Below are 23083 nucleotides of genomic sequence, written 5' to 3'. Positions count from 1 at the left end.
ACTGCACACATCCATCATCTACTCTCCACTCCTCCCACCACCACCGAGACCAGGGAGGTGTACAGAGCGCCGCTGCCCGTCCTCCCTCTCTATGTTACCCGGCTTCCGGCTCCGCTCAGTCCACATGCTAGAGGAAGGTAATGTGTGTTTACATTGGGGAGGGTGGCCGCATGTGGAGGGGGTTACAGGCCGAAGGGGCGGTACGTCTAGTACAGCCTGGCTGGATAATGCAGAGAACCAGGAGCAGCCTGTAATGTCCGGGCATGGGACCTCTCCTATATATAGGGGGGAGGCTGTGCATGTTCAGTGACGATCGGCTGGAGTGGTCCTTCCGATTCTCTGTATGTTCAGGCTTGGTACATAGAAGCTGAGAGACTCTGTATTGAGAGTAAACGATTCGTGTGTAGTCCCCATAGCTTCCCCGATGCCAGATCCCCACTCAGATCTATATATAGCCCCACTACCAGATCCCCACTCAGATCTATATATAGCCCCCCTACCTTCTCTGGACCCACTACCAGATCTATATATAGACCCACTACCAGATCCCCACTCAGATCTATATATAGTCCCCCTACCTTCCCTGGATCCACTGCCAGATCCCCACTCAGATCTATATATAGTCCCCCTACCTTCCCTGGATCCACTGCCAGATCCCCACTCAGATCTATATATAGCTCCCCTACCTTCCCTGGATCCACTGCCAGATCCCCACTCAGATCTATATATAGCCCCCCCCCCCCCCCTACCTTCTCTGGATCCACTACCAGATCCCCACTCAGATCTATATATAATCCCCCTACCTTCCCTGGATCCACTGGCAGATCCCCACTCAGATCTATATATAGTCCCCCTACCTTCCCTGATGCTGGATCCACTGGCAGATCCCCATTCAGATCAATGTGCATGTGCTGCGTGATCAGCTGCAGATCTTTGTTAAAGTGGTTCAAAATTTTTTCCTTAAAGGATATCTAAAGCTTCTCTTTTTTTTAATACCAAAAATGTCATACTTACCTCCTCTGTGTAATTGGTTTTGCACAGAGTGGCCCCAATCCTCCTCTTCTGGGATCCCTCAGTGGCACTCCTGGCTCCTCCTCTTCTTGAGTGCCCTGTTGGAGAGCCGTTCTCCCTCAGGGCACTCATGCAGGTGGGCTTCCGTGTCCTGTTGCTGCGTCTATTGACACAGACAGCAGGACTCAGTCTTTCACAGGTATCCTGTTCCCACTTCCGGGAGCCTCAGCCGTGGGTATTGACGTAGCCTCACGGGCTCCCTCCTCCTTCCCTTGCTGCCGGGCCAGTAGAAGAGAGGGGGCAAAACATTGCGCATGTGCAGTAGGGTTTCCAACGTGAAGCCGTAAGGCTTCGCTGCCAGGTTCTGTTACTCACAATATAGGTGGCATGCACCCGACAGCTGATGGAAAAATCGGCTGCAGTGCTGGGCTCCAGGGCAGGTAAGTGTCCGATTAGTAAAAGTCAGCAGCTGCAGGTTTTTAATTTTTGCAGTTGGGGGCAGACCTCTGCTTTTAATGCATAAAAATAATTAAGGTGAAAAACCTTGAGGGTTTACAATCCTTTTAACCCCTGTCCTTGCGATCAGGAGCTTGCCGATCCTGATCAGTGTGGCAGCTAATGACAGCAGTCACATGACCTGAATGCCCACTTCCACCATCTAGAAGTTCTCAAAGGGTGGGGAGGTGGCGGTGGGCATTTGGGTCAAATGACTGCTATGATTGGCTGTCACATGATCGGAAAGCTCCCGATTGCAAGTATGTGTTGGGAACTTCCTGGTCCCCGATGGTGACTGTGCTGGGAGGGTGCACGCTCTCGACGCAGTTTTGTGTTTACGTAGGCCCACATATATGTGGCCTCTCTGCATTAAAGCCCACCCACAGAGAGACTCCATAATTTATTGGTGGGAAGAGGTTAATGCATTCTCTGCATTAGGTAAAATATACCCCACAATTCTGTCCTATTCCCCCCCCCCCCCCCAAAAAAAATCCCTGAATACTTACCTGGGTCCAGCACTGCTCCCTTTACTTTCTGCTTTCACGGGAAGCAGTCATAGACTCCTGCTGCTGCCAGTACAGTCCTGTAAGGAGGGAGCGGGGGCATGGCTTACCAGCTCTCTGTGTGTCTATGGATACACACTGCTTGGGTCAGAAGCATGCATGCATCAGTGCCTCCTTAGCACATAGCTTGCTAAGCGGGCAGTTGGAGCAAGGAGGCGACAGCGCCAGTGGGGGACTCCAGGAGGAGCAGAAGACAGTGCTTTCTGTGCAATATTGTTGGCCTAAGTATGGCCTCCACTCCAAAAAACACTTTAGTATGACCTTAAGCAAAGATGTTTTTATCTTAATGCGTTCCCTGCATTAAGGTAAAAAAAGACCCAGTAGCAGTATTGCCCCCTCACCCCCTTAAATACCTACCTGAGCCTTCACTTGATCCAGCTCTCTCCCTGCATGCACAGGACAGAGAGGCTGCAGCCGGAGCCGTTGTCAATCAAATAATGAGTGTGTGGGGCTTAGCTGTGCGTCTGTGTATGGATGCACACAGCCTGTATCAGGAGCAACTGTGAACGTCTACCCCCATAGCAAGTGGCTTGGTAGGGTAGCAGACACAGAAGAGGAGGAACCTAGAGTGCTAGCTGGGGACCCTAGAAGTGGAGGTTTGGGGTCGCTCTGTTTATTTCCATTGTACAGAGCAGGTGGGTAGAACATGTTTATTTTAAGAACAAAAAAACCCCTTTATAACGACTTCACGTGTAGTCACCAGCTCTTCTCTATGAGCTGTCAGATCCTTATTAAGATTTATGTGTAGTCACATTACCTTCCCTAAGATCCTCTTCTGCTGGATCCACTACCAGATCCCCATTAGTCCATAGATCCCACAATGTACAAATGCAATAAATCCTGTCTGCAGCTGCCAACATAATCATATCCTCAAATGAGCATCAAGACTACAACACATAACATGTCAGACCTCACATATCTGCAAAGGCATCCACTCACAGGGGTTGATTTACTAAAACTGGAGTGTGCAAAATCTCCACATCGAAACCAATCCGCTTTCATTTTTTTTTTTTTTGGCAAAGCTTAATTGAACAAACTGAAGTTAGAAGTTGGCTACCATTGCACTCTCACGTTTAAAGCGGAGTTCCACCCAAAAATAGAACTTCTGATTTAAGGGACGGTGGCCCCCTGACATGCCGCGTTTGGCATTTAATTTTTTTTTGGGGGGGTCCAGCTCTCACTTCTTCCCAGCGCACCTCTCCCCCCTCCCTCTCAGCAATCATCTGGGACACGTCACAGGTCCCAGGCGATTGCCCGGTCCAGTCATGGTGCGCCGTGCATCTTGCGCATGACCACCCGTTTGTGAGGTCACAGCTGGGCACCCACAGTTACAATGGCGACGCCGCAGAGAGGAGGGAGAGACAAGCGGAGCGTCATTCCCCCGCATCGCTGGACCCTGGGACAGGTAAGTGTCCGATTATTAAAAGTCAGCAGCTGCAGTATTTGTAGCTGCTGACTTTATTATTTATTTATTTTTATTTTTTTAAGCGGAACTCCACTTTAAGTAAATCATCCTTTCCCCCAGTCTTTTACTTTCAGTGGGAAGGTCAGTTAATGCCACTGTCCAGAATATCCCTCCTACAGATTATCTCCTTTATGTAACCTATTCACTTTCTCACACATACAGACACCCTCTTTATTACTGGGCACAGCACATACCAGATTCAAGTAGCAAACAGAAAAGCAGTGTTCTGTCTCCAGCTCCTATGTGACATGCAGACACGCCTTGTGTGCACTTCAAGCCTCACCTTGTGTGGTCCAGCATACAAGTCTTGTCCCTCCCCCATAGAGTGCATTGAGGTGAACAACATTAACCCTTTAAAACCACTTGAAGACTAGTCCGGTATATAGCTGCAATTTCACTTTAAATGTGCACTACAGCATAACCCGCTGAAATAACTCCCTCGCCTAGTCTGAGCTCTGCTGTATAGTGCCCTGCAAGGAATCTTTGAAATACATAGGCTGCAACTGCTGACCTCTTATGAAAAATTGCGGCGCAGTCATCTGTCGCCCTGGCATGTCGCATTAAATTTGCAGGTGTGGAATGTGAACAACCTCCTCCGGCTGTATTTCACACTTTAGGTGGGCAACCAAACCATGGCTCAGCTCTGTTTCTACTGCCTCACCTTGGCCTCCCATGTGAAAGAGGCCTTACAGATGCTTGTGTGCACCCACTGTTTCAGGGCCGTTTCACACTGATGTGCCTTTTTTTATGCAATGCCATTGACTTACAATGAAAGGTGCCTTCTGATGCACTTTAAAAAAAAAAAAAAAAAACTGCAACAAAGATGCATGACTTCAAAGCACAGTGTGAACAGTTACATAGGATTTAAATGTTGAATAGTTTGCATGTACTTTTTTTCACCCTAGAAAAGCACACACCAGTGTGAAAGGGGGCTAACAAACATTTCCTAAAATGCAAAGTACCAATAATAATAATACAGAGATGACCTTTTCCAATATCTTTCTGATTGGAAAACAAACAAGCATGTTGCTTTAGCCCAGGTTGAGGCTTGTGCGAATCACATGCAGTGTCCCGCAATGTACAGGAATCGCACCACATTTCTGTGCACATCACATGCAATGTCTTTGAGGTACAGTTTGAGACATCCATTTTGTATTGCTCAAATTGCATCCGCACCAAAAATAGTGCAGGACCCTTTATTCCGCACCTGAAATCGCATTGCATGGGTGCTCACACCGATGTGATTCTGGAAATGACAACAGCATTTTGCAAGCTGTTTCGGGGTGTTGTTAATCTAACATTGACACCCGCAGCAGATCGCATAAATGCTGTGCGATTGTGGTGCGGGCAATGGGCAGGATTCACTGCGTTTCCCGCATCACATCAGTGTGGACCCATGCTCATGGTACATTAGATAACTTTGTGTTCATGTGAGTCCTAAGTTTAAAAAAAATAAAAACAAACACATTTCTGCCTCCAGAAGTGACAGGTACATGTCAAGGACAGGCTGTGGCTGTGTAAGCATCGATAGCTGTTCACGTGTTCCCATACACATGTAAATGCGCAGATGTGACGTTACCAGCTAACTGGTGCAGCTTTCTCATGTTTTGCACAGGCTGCTGCCGCCCTCTGTATGCAACACTTGTACCGCTAGGTGCAGAAATGTATGCATTAGAGCTGCAACTAACAATTAATTCGTCTGTCGACTAATCTATCGATTATTTCTTCGATTAGTCAACGACTATCCGATTATTTTTTTTATTTTTATTTTTTAATGAATCTAGTGTTTTTTTTTTTTTGATTAGCTATGCATTGCAGGGCAGGGCAGAGTATGGCAGGGCAGGGCAGAGTATGGCATGGCAGGGCAGTGCAGAGTATGGCAGGGCAGTGCAGAGTATGGCATGGCAGAGCAGGGCAGGGCAGAGCATGGCAGAGCATGGCATGGCATGGCAGAGCAGAGCATGGCATGGCATGGCAGGGCAGAGCATGGCAGGGCAGAGCATGGCAGGGCAGAGCATGGCAGGGCATGGCAGAGCATGGCAGGGCAGAGCATGGCAGGGCAGAGCATGGCAGGGCAGAGCATGGCAGGGCAGGGCAGAGCATGGCAGGGCAGAGCATGGCAGGGCAGGGCATGGCAGGGCAGGGCAGGGCAGAGTATGGCAGGGCAGAGTATGGCAGGGCAGAGCATGGCAGGGCAGGGCAGAGCATGGCATGGCAGGGCATGGCAGAGCATGGCATGGCAGAGCATGGCATGGCAGAGCATGGCATGGCAGGGCAGAGCATGGCAGGGCAGAGCATGGCAGGGCAGGGCAGAGTATGGCATGGCAGGGCAGAGCATGGCATGGCAGGGCAGAGCATGGCAGAGTAGAGTATGGCATGGCAGAGTAGAGTATGGCATGGCATGGCAGAGTAGAGTATGGCATGGCATGGCAGAGTAGAGTATGGCATGGCATGGCAGAGTAGAGTATGGCATGGCAGAGTAGAGTATGGCATGGCAGGGCAGAGTATGGCAGGGCAGAGTATGGCAGGGCAGAGTATGGCAGGGCAGAGTATGGCAGGGCAGAGTATGGCAGGGCAGAGTATGGCAGGGCAGAGTATGGCAGGGCAGAGTATGGCAGGGCAGAGTAGAGTAGAGTATGGCAGGGCAGAGTAGGGCAGGGCAGAGTAGAGTAGAGTATGGCAGGGCAGAGTAGAGTATGGCAGGGCAGAGTAGAGTATGGCAGGGCAGAGTAGAGTATGGCAGGGCAGAGTAGAGTATGGCAGGGCAGAGTAGAGTATGGCAGGGCAGAGCAGAGTAGAGTAGAGTATGGCAGGGCAGAGCAGAGTAGAGTAGGGCAGGGCAGAGTAGAGTAGAGTATGGCAGGGCAGAGTATGGCAGGGCAGGGCAGAGTATGGCAGGGCAGAGTATGGCAGGGCAGAGTATGGCAGGGCAGAGTATGGCAGGGCAGAGTATGGCAGGGCAGAGTATGGCAGGGCAGAGTATGGCAGGGCAGAGTATGGCAGGGCAGAGTAGAGTATGGCAGGGCAGGGCAGAGTAAAGTAGAGTATGGCAGAGCAGGGCAGAGTAGAGTAGAGTATGGCAGGGCAGAGTAGAGTAGAGTATGGCAGGGCAGGGCAGGGCAGAGTAGAGTAGAGTAGAGTAGAGTAGGGTAGGGCAGGGCAGGGCAGAGTAGAGTAGGGCAGGGCAGAGTAGAGTAGAGTAGAGCAGGGCAGAGCATGGCATGGCAGGGCAGAGCATGGCATGGCAGGGCAGAGCATGGCAGGGCAGGGCAGAGTATGGCATGGCAGGGCAGGGCAGAGTATGGCATGGCAGGGCAGGGCAGAGTATGGCATGGCAGGGCAGAGCATGGCATGGCAGAGCAGAGTATGGCATGGCAGGGCAGAGTATGGCATGGCAGGGCAGGGCAGAGTATGGCAGGGCAGGGCAGAGTATGGCAGGGCAGGGCAGAGTATGGCAGGGCAGGGCAGAGTATGGCAGGGCAGGGCAGAGTATGGCAGGGCAGGGCAGAGTATGGCAGGGCAGGGCAGAGTATGGCAGGGCAGGGCAGAGCAGAGTATGGCATGGCAGGGCAGAGTATGGCATGGCATGGCAGGGCAGAGTATGGCAGGGCAGAGTATGGCATGGCAGGGCAGGGCAGAGTATGGCAGGGCAGGGCAGAGTATGGCAGGGCAGGGCAGAGTATGGCAGGGCAGAGTATGGCAGGGCAGAGCAGAGTATGGCAGGGTAGAGTATGGCAGGGCAGGGTAGAGCAGAGTATGGCAGGGCAGGGCAGAGCAGAGTATGGCAGGGCAGGGCAGAGCAGAGTATGGCAGGGCAGGGCAGAGCAGAGTATGGCAGGGCAGGGCAGAGCAGAGTATGGCAGGGCAGGGCAGAGCAGAGTATGGCAGGGCAGGGCAGAGCAGAGCAGAGTATGGCATGGCAGGGCAGAGCAGAGCAGAGTATGGCAGGGCAGGGCAGAGCAGAGTATGGCAGGGCAGGGCAGAGCAGAGTATGGCAGGGCAGGGCAGAGCAGAGTATGGCAGGGCAGGGCAGAGTATGGCAGGGCAGGGCAGAGCAGAGTATGGCAGGGCAGGGCAGAGCAGAGTATGGCAGGGCAGGGCAGAGCAGAGTATGGCAGGGCAGAGCAGAGTATGGCATGGCAGGGCAGAGCAGAGTATGGCATGGCAGGGCAGAGTATGGCAGGGCAGGGCAGAGTATGGCAGGGCAGGGCAGAGTATGGCAGGGCAGGGCAGAGTATGGCAGGGCAGGGCAGAGTATGGCAGGGCAGGGCAGAGTATGGTAGGGCAGGGCAGAGTATGGCAGGGCAGGGCAGAGTAGGGCAGGGCAGAGCAGAGTAGAGCATGGCATGGCAGGGCAGAGTATGGCAGGGCAGGGCAGAGTATGGCAGGGCAGAGTATGGCAGGGCAGGGCAGAGTATGGCAGGGCAGGGCAGAGTATGGCAGGGCAGGGCAGAGTATGGCAGGGCAGGGCAGAGTATGGCAGGGCAGGGCAGAGTATGGCAGGGCAGGGCAGAGTAGAGCATGGCATGGCAGGGCAGAGTATGGCAGGGCAGGGCAGAGTATGGCAGGGCAGGGCAGAGTATGGCAGGGCAGGGCAGAGTATGGCAGGGCAGGGCAGAGTATGGCAGGGCAGGGCAGAGTATGGCAGGGCAGGGCAGAGTATGGCAGGGCAGGGCAGAGTATGGCAGGGCAGGGCAGAGTATGGCAGGGCAGGGCAGAGTATGGCAGGGCAGAGCAGAGTAGAGTATGGCATGGCAGGGCAGAGCAGAGCAGAGTATGGCATGGTAGGGCAGGGCAGAGCAGAGTATGGCATGGCAGGGCAGAGCAGAGTATGGCATGGCAGGGCAGAGCAGAGTATGGCATGGCAGGGCAGAGCAGAGTATGGCATGGCAGGGCAGAGCAGAGTATGGCATGGCAGGGCAGAGCAGAGTATGGCATGGCAGGGCAGAGCAGAGTATGGCATGGCAGGGCAGGGCAGAGTATGGCAGGGCAGGGCAGAGTATGGCAGGGCAGGGCAGAGTATGGCAGGGTAGAGTATGGCAGGGCAGGGCAGAGCAGAGTAGAGCATGGCATGGCAGGGCAGGGCAGAGTATGGCAGGGCAGGGCAGAGTATGGCAGGGCAGGGCAGAGTATGGCAGGGCAGGGCAGAGTATGGCAGGGCAGGGCAGAGTATGGCAGGGCAGGGCAGAGTATGGCAGGGCAGGGCAGAGCATGGCAGGGCAGAGCATGGCAGGGCAGAGCATGGCATGGCAGAGCAGAGTATGGCATGGCAGGGCAGAGCAGAGTATGGCATGGCAGGGCAGAGCAGAGTATGGCAGGGCAGGGCAGAGCAGAGTATGGCAGGGCAGGGCAGAGCAGAGTATGGCATGGCAGGGCAGAGCAGAGTATGGCATGGCAGGGCAGAGCAGAGTATGGCAGGGCAGGGCAGAGTATGGCATGGCAGGGCAGGGCAGAGCATGGCAGGGCAGAGCATGGCATGGCAGGGCAGAGCAGAGTATGGCATGGCAGAGCAGAGTATGGCATGGCAGGGCAGAGCAGAGTATGGCATGGCAGGGCAGAGCAGAGTATGGCATGGCAGGGCAGAGCAGAGTATGGCATGGCAGGGCAGAGCAGAGTATGGCAGGGCAGGGCAGAGTATGGCATGGCAGGGCAGGGCAGAGTATGGCATGGCAGGGCAGGGCAGAGTATGGCATGGCAGGGCAGAGCAGAGTATGGCATGGCAGGGCAGAGCAGAGTATGGCATGGCAGGGCAGAGTATGGCATGGCAGGGCAGAGCAGAGTATGGCATGGCAGGGCAGAGCAGAGTATGGCATGGCAGGGCAGAGCAGAGTATGGCATGGCAGGGCAGAGCAGAGTATGGCATGGCAGGGCAGAGCAGAGTATGGCATGGCAGGGCAGAGCATGGCATGGCATGGCAGGGCAGAGCATGGCATGGCAGGGCAGAGCAGAGCATGGCATGGCAGGGCAGAGCATGGCATGGCAGGGCAGAGCAGAGCAGAGTATGGCATGGCAGGGCAGAGCAGAGTATGGCATGGCAGGGCAGAGCAGAGTATGGCAGGGCAGGGCAGAGCAGAGTATGGCATGGCAGGGCAGAGCAGAGTATGGCATGGCAGGGCAGAGCAGAGTATGGCATGGCAGGGCAGAGTATGGCATGGCAGGGCAGAGCAGAGTATGGCATGGCAGGGCAGAGCAGAGTATGGCATGGCAGGGCAGAGCAGAGTATGGCATGGCAGGGCAGAGCAGAGTATGGCATGGCAGGGCAGAGCATGGCATGGCATGGCAGGGCAGAGCATGGCATGGCAGGGCAGAGCAGAGCATGGCATGGCAGGGCAGAGCATGGCATGGCAGGGCATGGCAGGGCAGAGCAGAGTATGGCATGGCAGGGCAGAGCAGAGTATGGCATGGCAGGGCAGAGCAGAGTATGGCATGGCAGGGCAGAGCAGAGTATGGCATGGCAGGGCAGAGCAGAGTATGGCATGGCAGGGCAGAGCAGAGTATGGCATGGCAGGGCAGAGCAGAGTATGGCAGGGCAGGGCAGAGCAGAGTATGGCAGGGCAGGGCAGAGCAGAGTATGGCAGGGCAGGGCAGAGCAGAGTATGGCAGGGCAGGGCAGAGCAGAGTATGGCAGGGCAGGGCAGAGCAGAGTATGGCAGGGCAGGGCAGAGCAGAGTATGGCAGGGCAGGGCAGAGCAGAGTATGGCATGGCAGGGCAGAGCAGAGTATGGCATGGCAGGGCAGAGCAGAGTATGGCATGGCAGGGCAGAGCAGAGTATGGCATGGCAGGGCAGAGCAGAGTATGGCATGGCAGGGCAGAGCAGAGTATGGCATGGCAGGGCAGAGCATGGCATGGCATGGCAGGGCAGAGCATGGCAGGGCAGGGCAGAGCAGAGTATGGCATGGCAGGGCAGAGCAGAGTATGGCATGGCAGGGCAGAGCAGAGTATGGCATGGCAGGGCAGAGCAGAGTATGGCATGGCAGGGCAGAGCAGAGTATGGCAGGGCAGGGCAGAGCATGGCATGGCAGGGCAGGGCAGAGCATGGCATGGCAGGGCAGGGCAGAGCATGGCATGGCAGGGCAGGGCAGAGCATGGCATGGCAGGGCAGGGCAGAGCATGGCATGGCAGGGCAGGGCAGAGCATGGCAGGGCAGGGCAGAGTATGGCATGGCAGGGCAGGGCAGAGTATGGCATGGCAGGGCAGGGCAGAGTATGGCATGGCAGGGCAGGGCAGAGTATGGCATGGCAGGGCAGGGCAGAGTATGGCATGGCAGGGCAGGGCAGAGTATGGCATGGCAGGGCAGGGCAGAGTATGGCATGGCAGGGCAGGGCAGAGTATGGCATGGCAGGGCAGGGCAGAGTATGGCATGGCAGGGCAGGGCAGAGTATGGCATGGCAGGGCAGGGCAGAGTATGGCATGGCAGGGCAGGGCAGAGTATGGCATGGCAGGGCAGGGCAGAGTATGGCATGGCAGGGCAGGGCAGAGTATGGCATGGCAGGGCAGGGCAGAGTATGGCATGGCAGGGCAGAGTATGGCATGGCAGGGCAGAGTATGGCATGGCAGGGCAGAGTATGGCATGGCAGGGCAGAGTATGGCATGGCAGGGCAGAGTATGGCATGGCAGGGCAGAGTATGGCATGGCAGGGCAGAGTATGGCATGGCAGGGCAGAGTATGGCATGGCAGGGCAGAGTATGGCATGGCAGGGCAGAGTAGAGTAGAGTATGGCAGGGCAGGGTAGAGCAGAGTATGGCATGGCAGAGCAGAGTATGGCATGGCAGGGCAGAGCAGAGTATGGCATGGCAGGGCAGAGCAGAGCAGAGTAGAGTAGAGTATGGCAAGGCAGAGCAGAGTAGAGTATGGCATGGTAGGGCAGAGCAGAGCAGAGTATGGCAGGGCAGGGCAGGGCAGGGCAGGGCAGAGTATGGCAGGGCAGGGCAGAGCAGAGTATGGCAGGGCAGAGCAGAGTATGGCATGGCAGGGCAGAGCAGAGTATGGCAGGGCAGGGCAGAGTATGGCATGGCAGGGCAGAGCAGAGTATGGCATGGCAGGGCAGAGCAGAGTATGGCATGGCAGGGCAGAGCAGAGTATGGCATGGCAGGGCAGAGCAGAGTATGGCAGGGCAGGGCAGGGCAGAGTATGGCAGGGCAGGGCAGAGTATGGCATGGCAGGGCAGAGTATGGCATGGCAGGGCAGAGTATGGCAGGGCAGGGCAGAGTATGGCAGGGCAGAGTATGGCATGGCAGGGCAGAGTATGGCAGGGCAGAGTAGAGTAGAGTATGGCAGGGCAGAGTAGAGTATGGCAGGGCAGAGTAGAGTATGGCAGGGCAGAGCAGGGCAGAGTAGAGTATGGCAGGGCAGAGTAGAGTATGGCATGGCAGGGCAGAGTAGAGTATGGCATGGCAGGGCAGAGTAGAGTATGGCATGGCAGGGCAGAGTAGAGTATGGCATGGCAGGGCAGAGTAGAGTATGGCATGGCAGGGCAGAGTAGAGTATGGCATGGCAGGGCAGAGTAGAGTATGGCATGGCAGGGCAGAGTAGAGTATGGCAGGGCAGGGCAGAGTAGAGTATGGCATGGCAGGGCAGAGTAGAGTATGGCATGGCAGAGTAGAGTATGGCAGGGCAGGGCAGAGTAGAGTATGGCAGGGCAGAGTAGAGTATGGCAGGGCAGAGTAGAGTATGGCAGGGCAGGGCAGAGTAGAGTATGGCAGGGCAGAGTAGAGTATGGCATGGTAGGGCAGAGCAGAGCAGAGTAGAGTAGAGTATGGCATGGTAGGGCAGGGCAGAGCAGAGTAGAGTAGAGTATGGCATGGTAGGGCAGGGCAGAGCAGAGTATGGCAGGGCAGGGCAGAGCAGAGTATGGCATGGCATGGCAGGGCAGAGCAGAGTATGGCATGGCAGGGCAGAGCAGAGTATGGCATGGCAGGGCAGAGCAGAGTATGGCATGGCAGGGCAGAGCAGAGTATGGCATGGCAGGGCAGAGCAGAGTATGGCATGGCAGGGCAGAGCAGAGTATGGCATGGCAGGGCAGAGCAGAGTATGGCATGGCAGGGCAGAGCAGAGTATGGCATGGCAGAGCAGAGTATGGCATGGCAGGGCAGAGCAGAGTATGGCATGGCAGGGCAGAGCAGAGTATGGCAGGGCAGGGCAGAGCAGAGTATGGCAGGGCAGAGCAGAGTATGGCAGGGCAGAGCAGAGTATGGCAGGGCAGAGCAGAGTATGGCAGGGCAGAGCAGAGTATGGCAGGGCAGAGCAGAGTATGGCAAGGCAGAGCAGAGTATGGCAAGGCAGAGCAGAGTATGGCAAGGCAGAGCAGAGTATGGCAAGGCAGAGCAGAGTATGGCAAGGCAGAGCAGAGTATGGCAAGGCAGAGCAGAGTATGGCAGGGCAGGGCAGAGTATGGCAGGGCAGAGTAGAGTATGGCATGCCAGGGCAGGGCAGAGTAGAGTATGGCAGGGCAGGGCAGAGCAGAGTAGAGTAGAGTATGGCAGGGCAGAGTAGAGTAGAGCATGGCAGGGCAGAGTAGAGCATGGCATGGCAGGGCAGAGTAGAGTATGGCAGGGCAGAGTAGAGTATGGCAGGGCAGAGTAGAGTATGGCAGGGCAGAGTAGAGTATGGCAGGGCAGAGTAGAGTAGAGTAGAGTATGGCATGCCAGGGCAGGGCAGGGCAGGGTAGAGTATGGCAGGGCAGAGTAGAGCATGGCAGGGCAGAGTAGAGTATGGCAGGGCAGAGTAGAGTATGGCAGGGCAGGGCAGAGTAGAGTATGGCAGGGCAGAGTAGAGTATGGCAGGGCAGGGCAGAGTAGAGTATGGCAGGGCAGGGCAGAGTAGAGTATGGCAGGGCAGAGTAGAGTAGGGCAGGGCAGGGCAGAGTAGAGTATGGCAGGGCAGGGCAGAGTAGAGTATGGCAGGGCAGGGCAGAGTAGAGTAGGGCAGGGCAGAGTAGAGTAGGGCAGGGCAGAGTAGAGTATGGCATGCCAGGGCAGGGCAGGGCAGGGTAGAGTATGGCAGGGCAGAGTAGAGTATGGCAGGGCAGAGTAGAGTATGGCAGGGCAGAGTAGAGTATGGCAGGGCAGAGTAGAGTATGGCAGGGCAGAGTAGAGTATGGCAGGGCAGAGTAGAGTATGGCAGGGCAGAGTAGAGTATGGCAGGGCAGAGTAGAGTATGGCAGGGCAGAGTAGAGTATGGCAGGGCAGGGCAGAGTATGGCAGGGCAGGGCAGGGCAGAGTAGAGTATGGCATGGCAGGGCAGAGTAGAGTATGGCATGGCAGGGCAGAGTAGAGTATGGCATGGCAGGGCAGGGTAGAGTATGGCAGAGTAGAGTATGGCAGGGCAGAGTAGAGTATGGCAGGGCAGAGTAGAGTATGGCAGGGCAGAGTAGAGTAGAGTATGGCAGGGCAGAGTAGAGTATGGCAGGGCAGGGCAGAGTAGAGTATGGCAGGGCAGAGTAGAGTATGGCAGGGCAGGGCAGAGTAGAGTATGGCAGGGCAGGGCAGAGTAGAGTATGGCATGGCAGGGCAGAGTAGAGTATGGCATGGCAGGGCAGAGTAGAGTATGGCAGGGCAGGGCAGGGCAGGGTAGAGTATGGCAGAGTAGAGTATGGCAGGGCAGGGCAGAGTAGAGTATGGCAGGGCAGGGCAGAGTAGAGTATGGCATGGCAGGGCAGAGTAGAGTATGGCATGGCAGAGCAGAGTATTGCATTGGCAGGGTATGGAGGGATGGCTGCATCCATCCGACCTCTCCCCTCCACTGCACAGATCAGTACAGAGAGGGGAGAGAGAAACCGGCGTGTCATGACGCCGGTTTGTTTACAAGTGATCGCTCCATCAGAGCGATCACATTGTAAACACCTGGGTGTAGAAAGATGGCCGCCGCTTCGGAGCTAGGCCGAAGCCGCGGCCTCTCCTAAGGCCGAGACCGCGGAGCGCTCCGCGGAGCGCGGCATGTGAGCACGGATCGGTGACGATCCGTTGCACCCCTAGGGACGGCGGCATGGAGGGGGAGAAGAGAGGGGGACGGCGGCACGGAGGGGGAGAAGAGAGGGGGACGGCGGCACGGAGGGGGAGCGGTAAATGCCAAGCACTGCCCCCACTGTAATGCATCGACGCCCTGCACGCACGTCGACGTATTTTCTTAGTCAACGTAGTCGATTACGTCGACGCGTCGTGGCAGCTCTAGTATGCATCTCTTGACGGTGTACGGCCCTCTGCAGCCACGTGGATGGGTCCTAGGATGCAAATAATTCTTCAAAGAAGTGAGCACATTTGTTCTTGTTCCTCAATACTTTTTTTTTCTTTCCTAGTAAACAATGGCCAAAAGCAAAGGAAAAGGACAGAAACAAAATAATGTATTTCATGTCGCAAACAGTCGAAGTATAAAAGCCAAAAACAAAGCCAAACCAGTAAAGTCCACACTAAAGAAAGTAGGTGTTTTTTTTTCTATTTTTATCTGGATATTGCTGGTATTATGAAACAATTCTATATATTTGTATATATTTCTTTATTAGCTCAACGTCTCCAATAATGACAAAGTGAGCAAAGTCAACAAAGCTTTCACAGAGCTGCACAAAGATGTTGCCCAGCTGAAAAAGATGTCTGAATCAAAAGCAAAGCCAAGCCAGGTAAGAAAAGCATGTTTTATGGTGAATTGAATGACACAAGAAATTTGTGGACACCCATTAGGTCCAGGTTTTATGCAGGTAACTAATTGTGAATAAAATGCATTTATCTTTGCATTCTATTACTAATGATCCTCCTATGAAACATTATGGGGGTCGTTGAACTCTGTTACACACATGCACACTTGCATCTGTTTGGAATTATTATGCCCATTACACACCCCACAACTTTTTGTGATGGGCACATACAGTGAGGGCGTAAAGTATTCAGACCCCCCTTACATTTTTGACTCTGTTATATTGCAACTCCTTGAACTTAAATGATTTTAAGTATGAATAACAGTGCGACTTAAAGTCACGCCAGGCAACTTTGGCCATGGCCGATCACAGAATAATCAGCTCTCAAAAGGGGGTCTCCACTCCAAATTTTAAATTAAAAACCAGCATGGGTTCCCCCCTCCAGGGGCATACCAGGCCCTTAGGTCTGGTATGGACTTTAAGGGGAACCCCCCCCCCATGCCGAAAAATCCATGCCAGACAGCACGCATCCCCGCCGGTCAGGAAAGGGGGGTGGGGACAAGTGAGCATCTCTCTCTCCTTCAACAACCCAAACCGTACCAGGCCGCATGCCCTCAACATGGGAGGGTGGGGCGCTCCCTGCGGCCCCCACCCCAAAGCACCTTGTCCCCATGTTGATGCGGACAAGGGTCTCTTTCCGACAACCCTGGCCATCGGCCCCCCACCCTATGTGAACGAGTATGAAGTACGTCGTACCCCTACCCATTCATCTGAGGGGGAAAAAAAAAACACTACAGGTTTTTAAAGTAATTTATTAATCAGCTTATTCCGACTTCTCTGCTCTGTTCGGCCTCTTCTCCCGTTCTTCTGACGTCTCCTCAGCTGTAAGAAGATAGCGCTTTTGCTAGCGGTGGCCCAGGCTTCTGCAACTTCGTCTTCCTGCGATGTTGACACAACGCTCTCTCCCGCTGTAATTCTGTGTGAGTGGTGTGAAGCCACTTGTCTCAGCATGCCCTGTGACTTGACGTCATAAGGGGCAGGGTCACCGGGTGACCTCACCCCATACCTATATAAGTGGCTGCACACGGCATTACGGGAGAGAGCATCGTGTCAACATCGCAGGAAGAAAAGAGGGAAGAAGACGACGCAGAAGCCCAGGCCACCGCTAGCAAAAGAGCTGGAAGATGATAGCGGAGGAGCCGGCGAGAGGAGGCCGAACATAGCGGAGAAGTCGAAAGAAGACCCCCGGAGCTGATTAATAAATTACTTTAAAAACCTGTAGTGTGTTTTTTTTTTGACACTTTTTTTCCCCCAGGTCAATGGGTAGGGGTACTATGGGGGGCCCGCAGGGCGCCTCTTTCTCCAAAGCACCCACCCTCCCATGTGGAGGGCATGTGGCCTGGTACGGGGGGGGGGGGGGGGGGGGGGGAGAGAGGAGTGGGTGGGCGCTCGCTCACCCCCACCCCTTTCCTGACCGGCCTGCATGCTCACATAAGGGTCTGGTATGGATTTTGGGGGGACCCCCACGCCATATTAAAAAAAAAAAAAAAATTTTTTTTGGGCGTAGGGGGGGTTCCCCTTAAAATCCATACCAGACCTAAGGGCCTGGTTTGCCCTTGGAGGGGGAACCCATGCTGGTTTTTAATATTAGAGAGGCGACATTGTCGCTTCAAAATAGATGGAGATCCGACTTGAAGGCGACTTCCATTAAAATCAATGGGTACAAGTCAGATTGAAGCCATACAGGAACCTTTTTTGAAGTCGGAGTGACTGCTGTAGTCTACATTAAGACTGCTCCATCCACTACCATTGATTTTCTCAACAGCGTGACCTGAAGTCGGATCCCGGGTTGCCCCTGTGTGAACCAGCTCTGACACTCATTTAACTCAGGTGCTGTCCATTTCTTCTGATCATCCTTGAGATGGTTCTATACCTTGGAGTCCAGCTGTGTTTGATTATATTGATTGGACTTGATTAGGAAAGCCACACACCTGTCTATGTAAGACCTTACAGCTGCATGTCAGAGCAAATGACAATCATGAGGTCGAAAGGAACTGCCTAAAGAGCTCAGACAGCATTGTGGCAAGGTTACAAAAAAATGGCTGCTGCACTTAAGGTTCCTATGAGCACAGTGGCCTCCATAATCCTTCAATGGAAGACGTTTTGGACGACTAGAACCCTTCCTAGAGCTGGCCGTCCGGCCAAACTGAGCTATCGGGGGAGAAGAGCCTTGGTGAGAGAGGTAAAGAAGAACCCATAGATCACTGTGGCTCAGCTCCAGAGATGCAGTTGGGAGAAAGTTGTAGAAAGTCAACCATCGCTGCAGCCCTCCACCAGTCGGGGCTTTATGGCAGAGTGGCCCAACGGAAGCCTCTCCTCAGTGCAAGACGCATGAAAGCCCGCATGGCGTATGCTATAAAAAAAAAAACACCTGAAGGATTCCAAGATGGTGAGAATAAGATTCTCTGGTCTGACAAGACCAAGATAGAACTTTTTGGCCTTAATTCTAAGTGGTATGTGTGGAGAAAACCAGGCACTGCTCATCATCTGTCCAATACAGCCCCAACAGTGAAGCATGGTGGTGGCAGCATCATGCTGTGGGGGCGTTTTCAGTTGCAGGGACAGGATGACTGGTTGCAATCGAGGGAAAGATAACGTACAGGGATATCCTGGACAAAAACCTTCTCCAGAGTGCTCAGGACCCCAGACTGGGCCGAAGGTTTACCTTCCAACAAGATAATGGCCCTAAGCACACAGCTAAAATAACAAAGGAGTGGCTTCACAACAACTCCTTGACTTTTCTTGAATGGCCCAGCCAGAGCCCTGACTTAAACCCAATTGGGCATCTCGGGAGAGACCTAAAAACGTCTGTCCACCAATGCTTTCCATCCAACCTGACAGAACTGGAGAGGATCTGCAAGGAGGAATGGCAGAGGATCCCCCAAATCCAGGTGTGAAAAACTTGTTGCTTCTTCCCCAAAAAGACTCATGGCTGTATTAGATCAAAAGGGTGCTTCTACTAAATACAGAGCAAAGGGTCTGAATAGTTAGGACCATGTGATTTCAGTTTTTCTAATATCTGAAAAACTGTGTTTTTCTGTCAATATGGGGTGCTGTGTGTACATTGAGGGGGAAAAAAAAAAATGAACTTCAGTGATTTTAGCAAATGGCTGTAATATAACAGAGTGAAAAATTTAAGTTGGTCTGAATACTTTACGTCCCCCCCACTGTATATTAGCAAAAGTATGTAGGCATAGGACACACCCCTCTAAAGAATTCTACAAAAAAAAAAAAACTGAAAAGCTCACAAAAGTTTTTTTTGTACTCACCGTAAATTTGCCCCTTAATGGTGCTTAATTCAAGTTTCTGATCTACTCCTCGCTGCAAAAAACAGCAGGATCCTGGAAACTGAATATGTACGTGGATGCCACCCCATCTCCTCACACATGGAGATGTAGGCCTTTCACGTACGATAATAAATCTTCCAAGAAGAGGACTTCTGCGCCCTCAGTATAGTCGAGATTACCGAAGCCGACAGTCCTCGGTCCCTTAGCACCTGGATTTTAAAAGCCATGCCGTTAAAATCAGTGATAGTAAAGCAGGATTCTTCCTGCATCCAGGGACCCTGGGCCGACTGTACACCAATACTTTAATAAAAAGCTTTTTTTTTTTCTATATGGTAAAAAAAATTTTAGATTGCGAGAATCTCGATTCTTGTTTTGGCTGAGCCGAGCCAAAACTGAAAGCCATATACACACCATGATTGGAGGTCAAACGGCAATGCACATCACCCAAAAACACACCCATACCAAACAGTGAAGTTTGGGAGGTGGGAACATCATGGTGTGGGGCTGTTTTATCAACACACAGTACTGGCAAAATTCATATTTTTGAAGGATTTATGGAAAACTGTACCAGAACATTCTTGATTTAAAAAAAATCTGCTGCCATCTACCAGGATGATGAAGATGAAACAAGGGTGAACATTTCAGCAAGACAATGACCCCAAACACAGAGCCAAGGAAACTCAGTTGGTTTCAAAGAAAGAAAATGAAGCTGGTAGAATGGCTCAGGCAATCACCTGACTTGAATCCAATAGAAAATCTTTGGAAAGATCAGAGTTCATAGAAGATGCCCACAGAAACTTCAAGCTTTGAAGACTGTGGAAGAATGGGCCAAAATCACACCTGAGCAACGCATGCAACTAGTTTCTCCATTCAGGAGGCATCTTGAAGCTGTCATTGACAAAGGATTTTGTACAAAGTATTAAATAAACTTCAAGTAGCGTGTTCAATACTTTGTGCCATTCCATTTTATTACATATAACTTCATTTCTGAGCTTACTTTTCGATGGATGGGTTGTTAACGACATGTGGGGGATTTTTCATGCCAGTAGCACCTTTTGAAATACATTATGTAGAAAAATGGCGACATGTGCAATACTTTTTACCCACTGTACATTCTTACCAATTGTGGGACCATGGAGAATGAAAACTGTCATAAAAAAGGATTTGGAGGAGGCAGAGAGCAATAGAAAGTACGTTAACGGCTCATTTACACTTGCTTCAGCTTCAACACAGAGTGATGGCTAGTTTACACTTTCTGCAAAAAAGAAAAAAAAAAAAAAAAAAAGGCTTCGTACAGGCTTTGTTAACCACTTGCCTACTGGGCACTTAAACCACCACCCCCTCCCTCCCCCGTGAGCAGACCAATTTTCAGATTTCAGTGCTCTCACACTTTGACAATTACTCAGTCATGTAACACTGTACCCATAAGAATGTTTTTTTCATTTGGTGTTATTTGATCACGCGTTTTATTTTTTGCGCTCTAAATGAAAAAAAGACCAACAATTAGCTTGGGATAAAATTTTGCAAATTATTCATTTCACGTCATACATTTTGGCCACAATTTATACTGCTACATATCTTTGGTAAAAATAACCCAAATTAATATCCACCATTTGGTCTTTGTGAAAGTTAGAGAGCCTACAAGCTGTGGTTCAAATCAAAAAAAAAAAAAATTATCACACCTGATGTACTGGTGCCCAAACAAGCCAGGAAAGTACAAATACCCCCCAAATGAACTTTTGTGAAAGTAGACATTCCAATGTATTTAGTAAGATGCATGGTGAGGTTTTTGATGTCATATTTGTCCCACAATTCATTGCAAAATGAAGATTCTCCCTCTACAAAATTGTAATAGGTCATTTCTCACATGGCATGTGTATACCACAAATATCACCCCAAAATACATTCTGCTGAGTATTACAATACTAGGTGTGGGACTTTCACAGCCTAGCCACTTAGAGGCCCAACATGCAGGGAGCACCGTCACATGTTCTAGGAGCATAAATTACACATCTAACTTGTTGACTACCTATTACACTTTTGAAGGCTCTGGAGCACCAGGACAGTCACATGTGGCACTGATGACACGTGACACTAATACTACAGTACCTGTCACTTTTTTTTTTCTCCCACTCACACTGCAGCAGGTAGCTCTCCCTTCTCAGACGCGGTCTGTGTGTGAGGAGGGAGCGCCAGCAATGAGAGATGATCTCAGTTTACATATGAGATCATCTTTCATTGGACACTCAGATCGAGTGCTAAATGGCCACTGTGATTGGCTGTGTGCAACACAGAATTTCCCCCGATGCGCGCCGTTGCCGCCCTCCTGGCAACTGGGTGCTGTAGCAGTCTTTCGGGTATAGTGCAGATGCATAGTGGTTAAAGCTCTCCGAGCCCTAGTCAAAACTCATGTCACCAAATAAAATGGTTAGCTTATAGTTCTGTTTACACCTTGCTTTTGCTTCAAAAAGGATACCCCATGTAGCTTTAGTGATGCTTCAAAGTGTTTAAAGCCTCCATAGAAGTTTATGGCAAAGCTCACTTGAAGCACCAAGCAAAGCGTAAACAGGACTGTAAGCTAACCATTTTATTTAGTGACAGGGGTTTGACTGGCGTTCAGAGAGCTTTAACAGTGTGTCCGAAGCAATATTTTGAAGTGTAAGTTAGCCCCAAGTCAAAAATACATACATAGGTTTATATTCATTTTTTGTTTAACCACTGTTAGGATCACTACTGCTTCTTGACCAGAGCAAAACTCTAGAATATGAGAGACCAGTAAAACAAGAGTCAGCATTACTCACCAGCCCAGAATAAGCATGTGCTGCTACCCCAGTAGAGAAGAATGAAACAGCCCAGGTGGCTTTTCTAGGCATACATTTTTAGGCTTTGTTCATGCCATGGTGCAGAAACGTGCGTTTTTCTGCAAGGGCACAAAGAAAAACAGTTCTCTATGAAATCTGTGTGTATAGTGGGTGAATGCCTTAGCGACTACTCTGCATCCCTGTACATTCTGCCTCACACGCTGATATTTCTTAGAGTCCTCAAGCATAAAATCCCCAGCATTGTGTGGCATACAGTACAAGTGACTGGCTCTGTGGGGGGACTACTTTGTTTACATGTAAGTGTTTTTTGGGGGTTTTATTAGAAAATTACTTAAAACCCCTAATATTTTTTTTAAAAGCAGAGACCCTAGAAAAAATGATTGGTTTTGAAATTTTTTTTTTTTATGCAACAGCATTTGTGCAGTTTTTTTTTTACAATTTCTTGGTAAAAAGACCACGTTGAATTTTAATGCAAAAAAACATACATAGCCCAATTTTTTTTTGTAACATACCCATTTCTTGTGACAGCAATATTGTATGTGACAAGTACCCTTTATGGAGGAAGCGGGGATCTACAAGACCTGTCTATGCCAGCACTTTGATTAAAAACACACAATAAATCCTCAAACGCAAATCGATTCGTCATTTCCATGTGAAGGTAGGTTGGAGATGTGTGTGAAGACCATCTCATCTTATAAGAGCATGATGAATCCCTAGGCGACCTTCGTCGAGAGAAGACAACCCCCCCCACCTTGAATTAAGGCTGGGTTCACACTTATGTGGATTTCCACATCCAATTCGCATGACAGGAGATTGTGACCGGCTCTCAGAGCTGGTTTACATCTCCGGTGTGGAACAAACTGCACAGGAGTCTTGTGCATCTTTGGCCCAGTTTCAGCCCGCTTTGTCCCTGAAACAGAACAGGGATGCACCGGGCCCCTGCTGTCAGCCGCATGCAAATCAAGTGTGAACCCAGTCTCAAACCTATAGCAAATGGACATACCCTTTACAGCAGTTTCCAGAGAAGATCATGTGCATGTCCCTCTTTTGGAGCCCCCGTGTTATTTGTTAGTGTTGTTTCACAATCACCCACTGCTTGTTTTTAGGGAAGCAAATTATTTATGAGGGTACTTGTGACAGATTGAAGCTTGCATAAAATGTAGATCATTTTTTTTTTGCATAGTTCATTAACCTGTACACACCAAGAACTGAATTTCTGTGTTTATTCTTTCTAGATTTCCAAGCCAACACCAGAAGCCCCCGCAGATGTTGACAATGCTGCAGATCTACTTTCACAGCTATAGCCCTATTTTATATTAAATCAGTTAAAACCTTTGTAGTGTCTGTACATGTTTATTAAAAAAAAAAAAAAGTTACAAGGATCAGAAAATTAACATTACAGCAATATGTAGTTACAAAAACCGGAGAAATGGAGAATTAACAAATACAGGCAAATATACAAAGCCAACATGTTAGAATGGAAAAAGTGCTATCCACTACAAGGCACTTGAAAATTGCCCAACCAGGAATGGAAGGTTTACTTATTACTTGGCAGTGGTTATTTACAGAAAAAAAATTAAAATAAAGCTCTTCAGGACTGACTAAAATATTTCATAAAAGTGGAACAAGTCCAAAGTTTTGGCACCAAATAGCTGCATGAAATACTTCCTTAGTCTTCCATTTAATATGCTGGGGGTTACTATATAGAAAACAAAAAAGGGTGGCAAAGAGAAATAACAGGGTCCTATGGGGG

At 51.2% G+C, this 23083-nt stretch overlaps 1 protein-coding gene across 3 annotated transcripts; it reads left to right on the top strand.

The window, feature by feature from the left end:
• Window positions 1–22665, top strand: RBIS (ribosomal biogenesis factor). Of its 3 annotated transcripts, XR_013277682.1 has the most exons (5): window positions 2–137; window positions 14829–14948; window positions 15033–15146; window positions 21859–21988; window positions 22566–22665. XR_013277682.1 is itself a non-coding variant. In XM_077492960.1 (4 exons), exons 2-4 carry the CDS (start codon window positions 14835–14837, stop codon window positions 19162–19164), a joined length of 273 nt encoding a protein of 90 aa, XP_077349086.1. In that variant the 5' UTR covers window positions 1–137; window positions 14829–14834; the 3' UTR covers window positions 19165–21716. The 3 variants fall into 3 exon arrangements, 2 of the variants coding, with proteins under 2 accessions (XP_077349086.1, XP_077349085.1); XM_077492960.1 differs by lacking the exons at window positions 21859–21988; window positions 22566–22665 and adding an exon at window positions 19120–21716 and having other exon boundaries at window positions 1–137; XM_077492959.1 differs by lacking the exon at window positions 21859–21988.
• Window positions 22666–23083: the final 418 nt, after the last annotated feature.

The sequence above is a fragment of the Lithobates pipiens genome, unplaced genomic scaffold (assembly GCF_037356315.1).
Source record: "Lithobates pipiens isolate NorthernLeopardFrog02 unplaced genomic scaffold, aLitPip1_a1.2 Scaffold_19, whole genome shotgun sequence".
NCBI classification, from domain to species: Eukaryota; Metazoa; Chordata; class Amphibia; order Anura; family Ranidae; genus Lithobates; species Lithobates pipiens.
The sequence above is the reverse complement of the archived record's forward strand: the minus strand, read 5'-3'. Positions and strand labels throughout refer to the sequence as shown.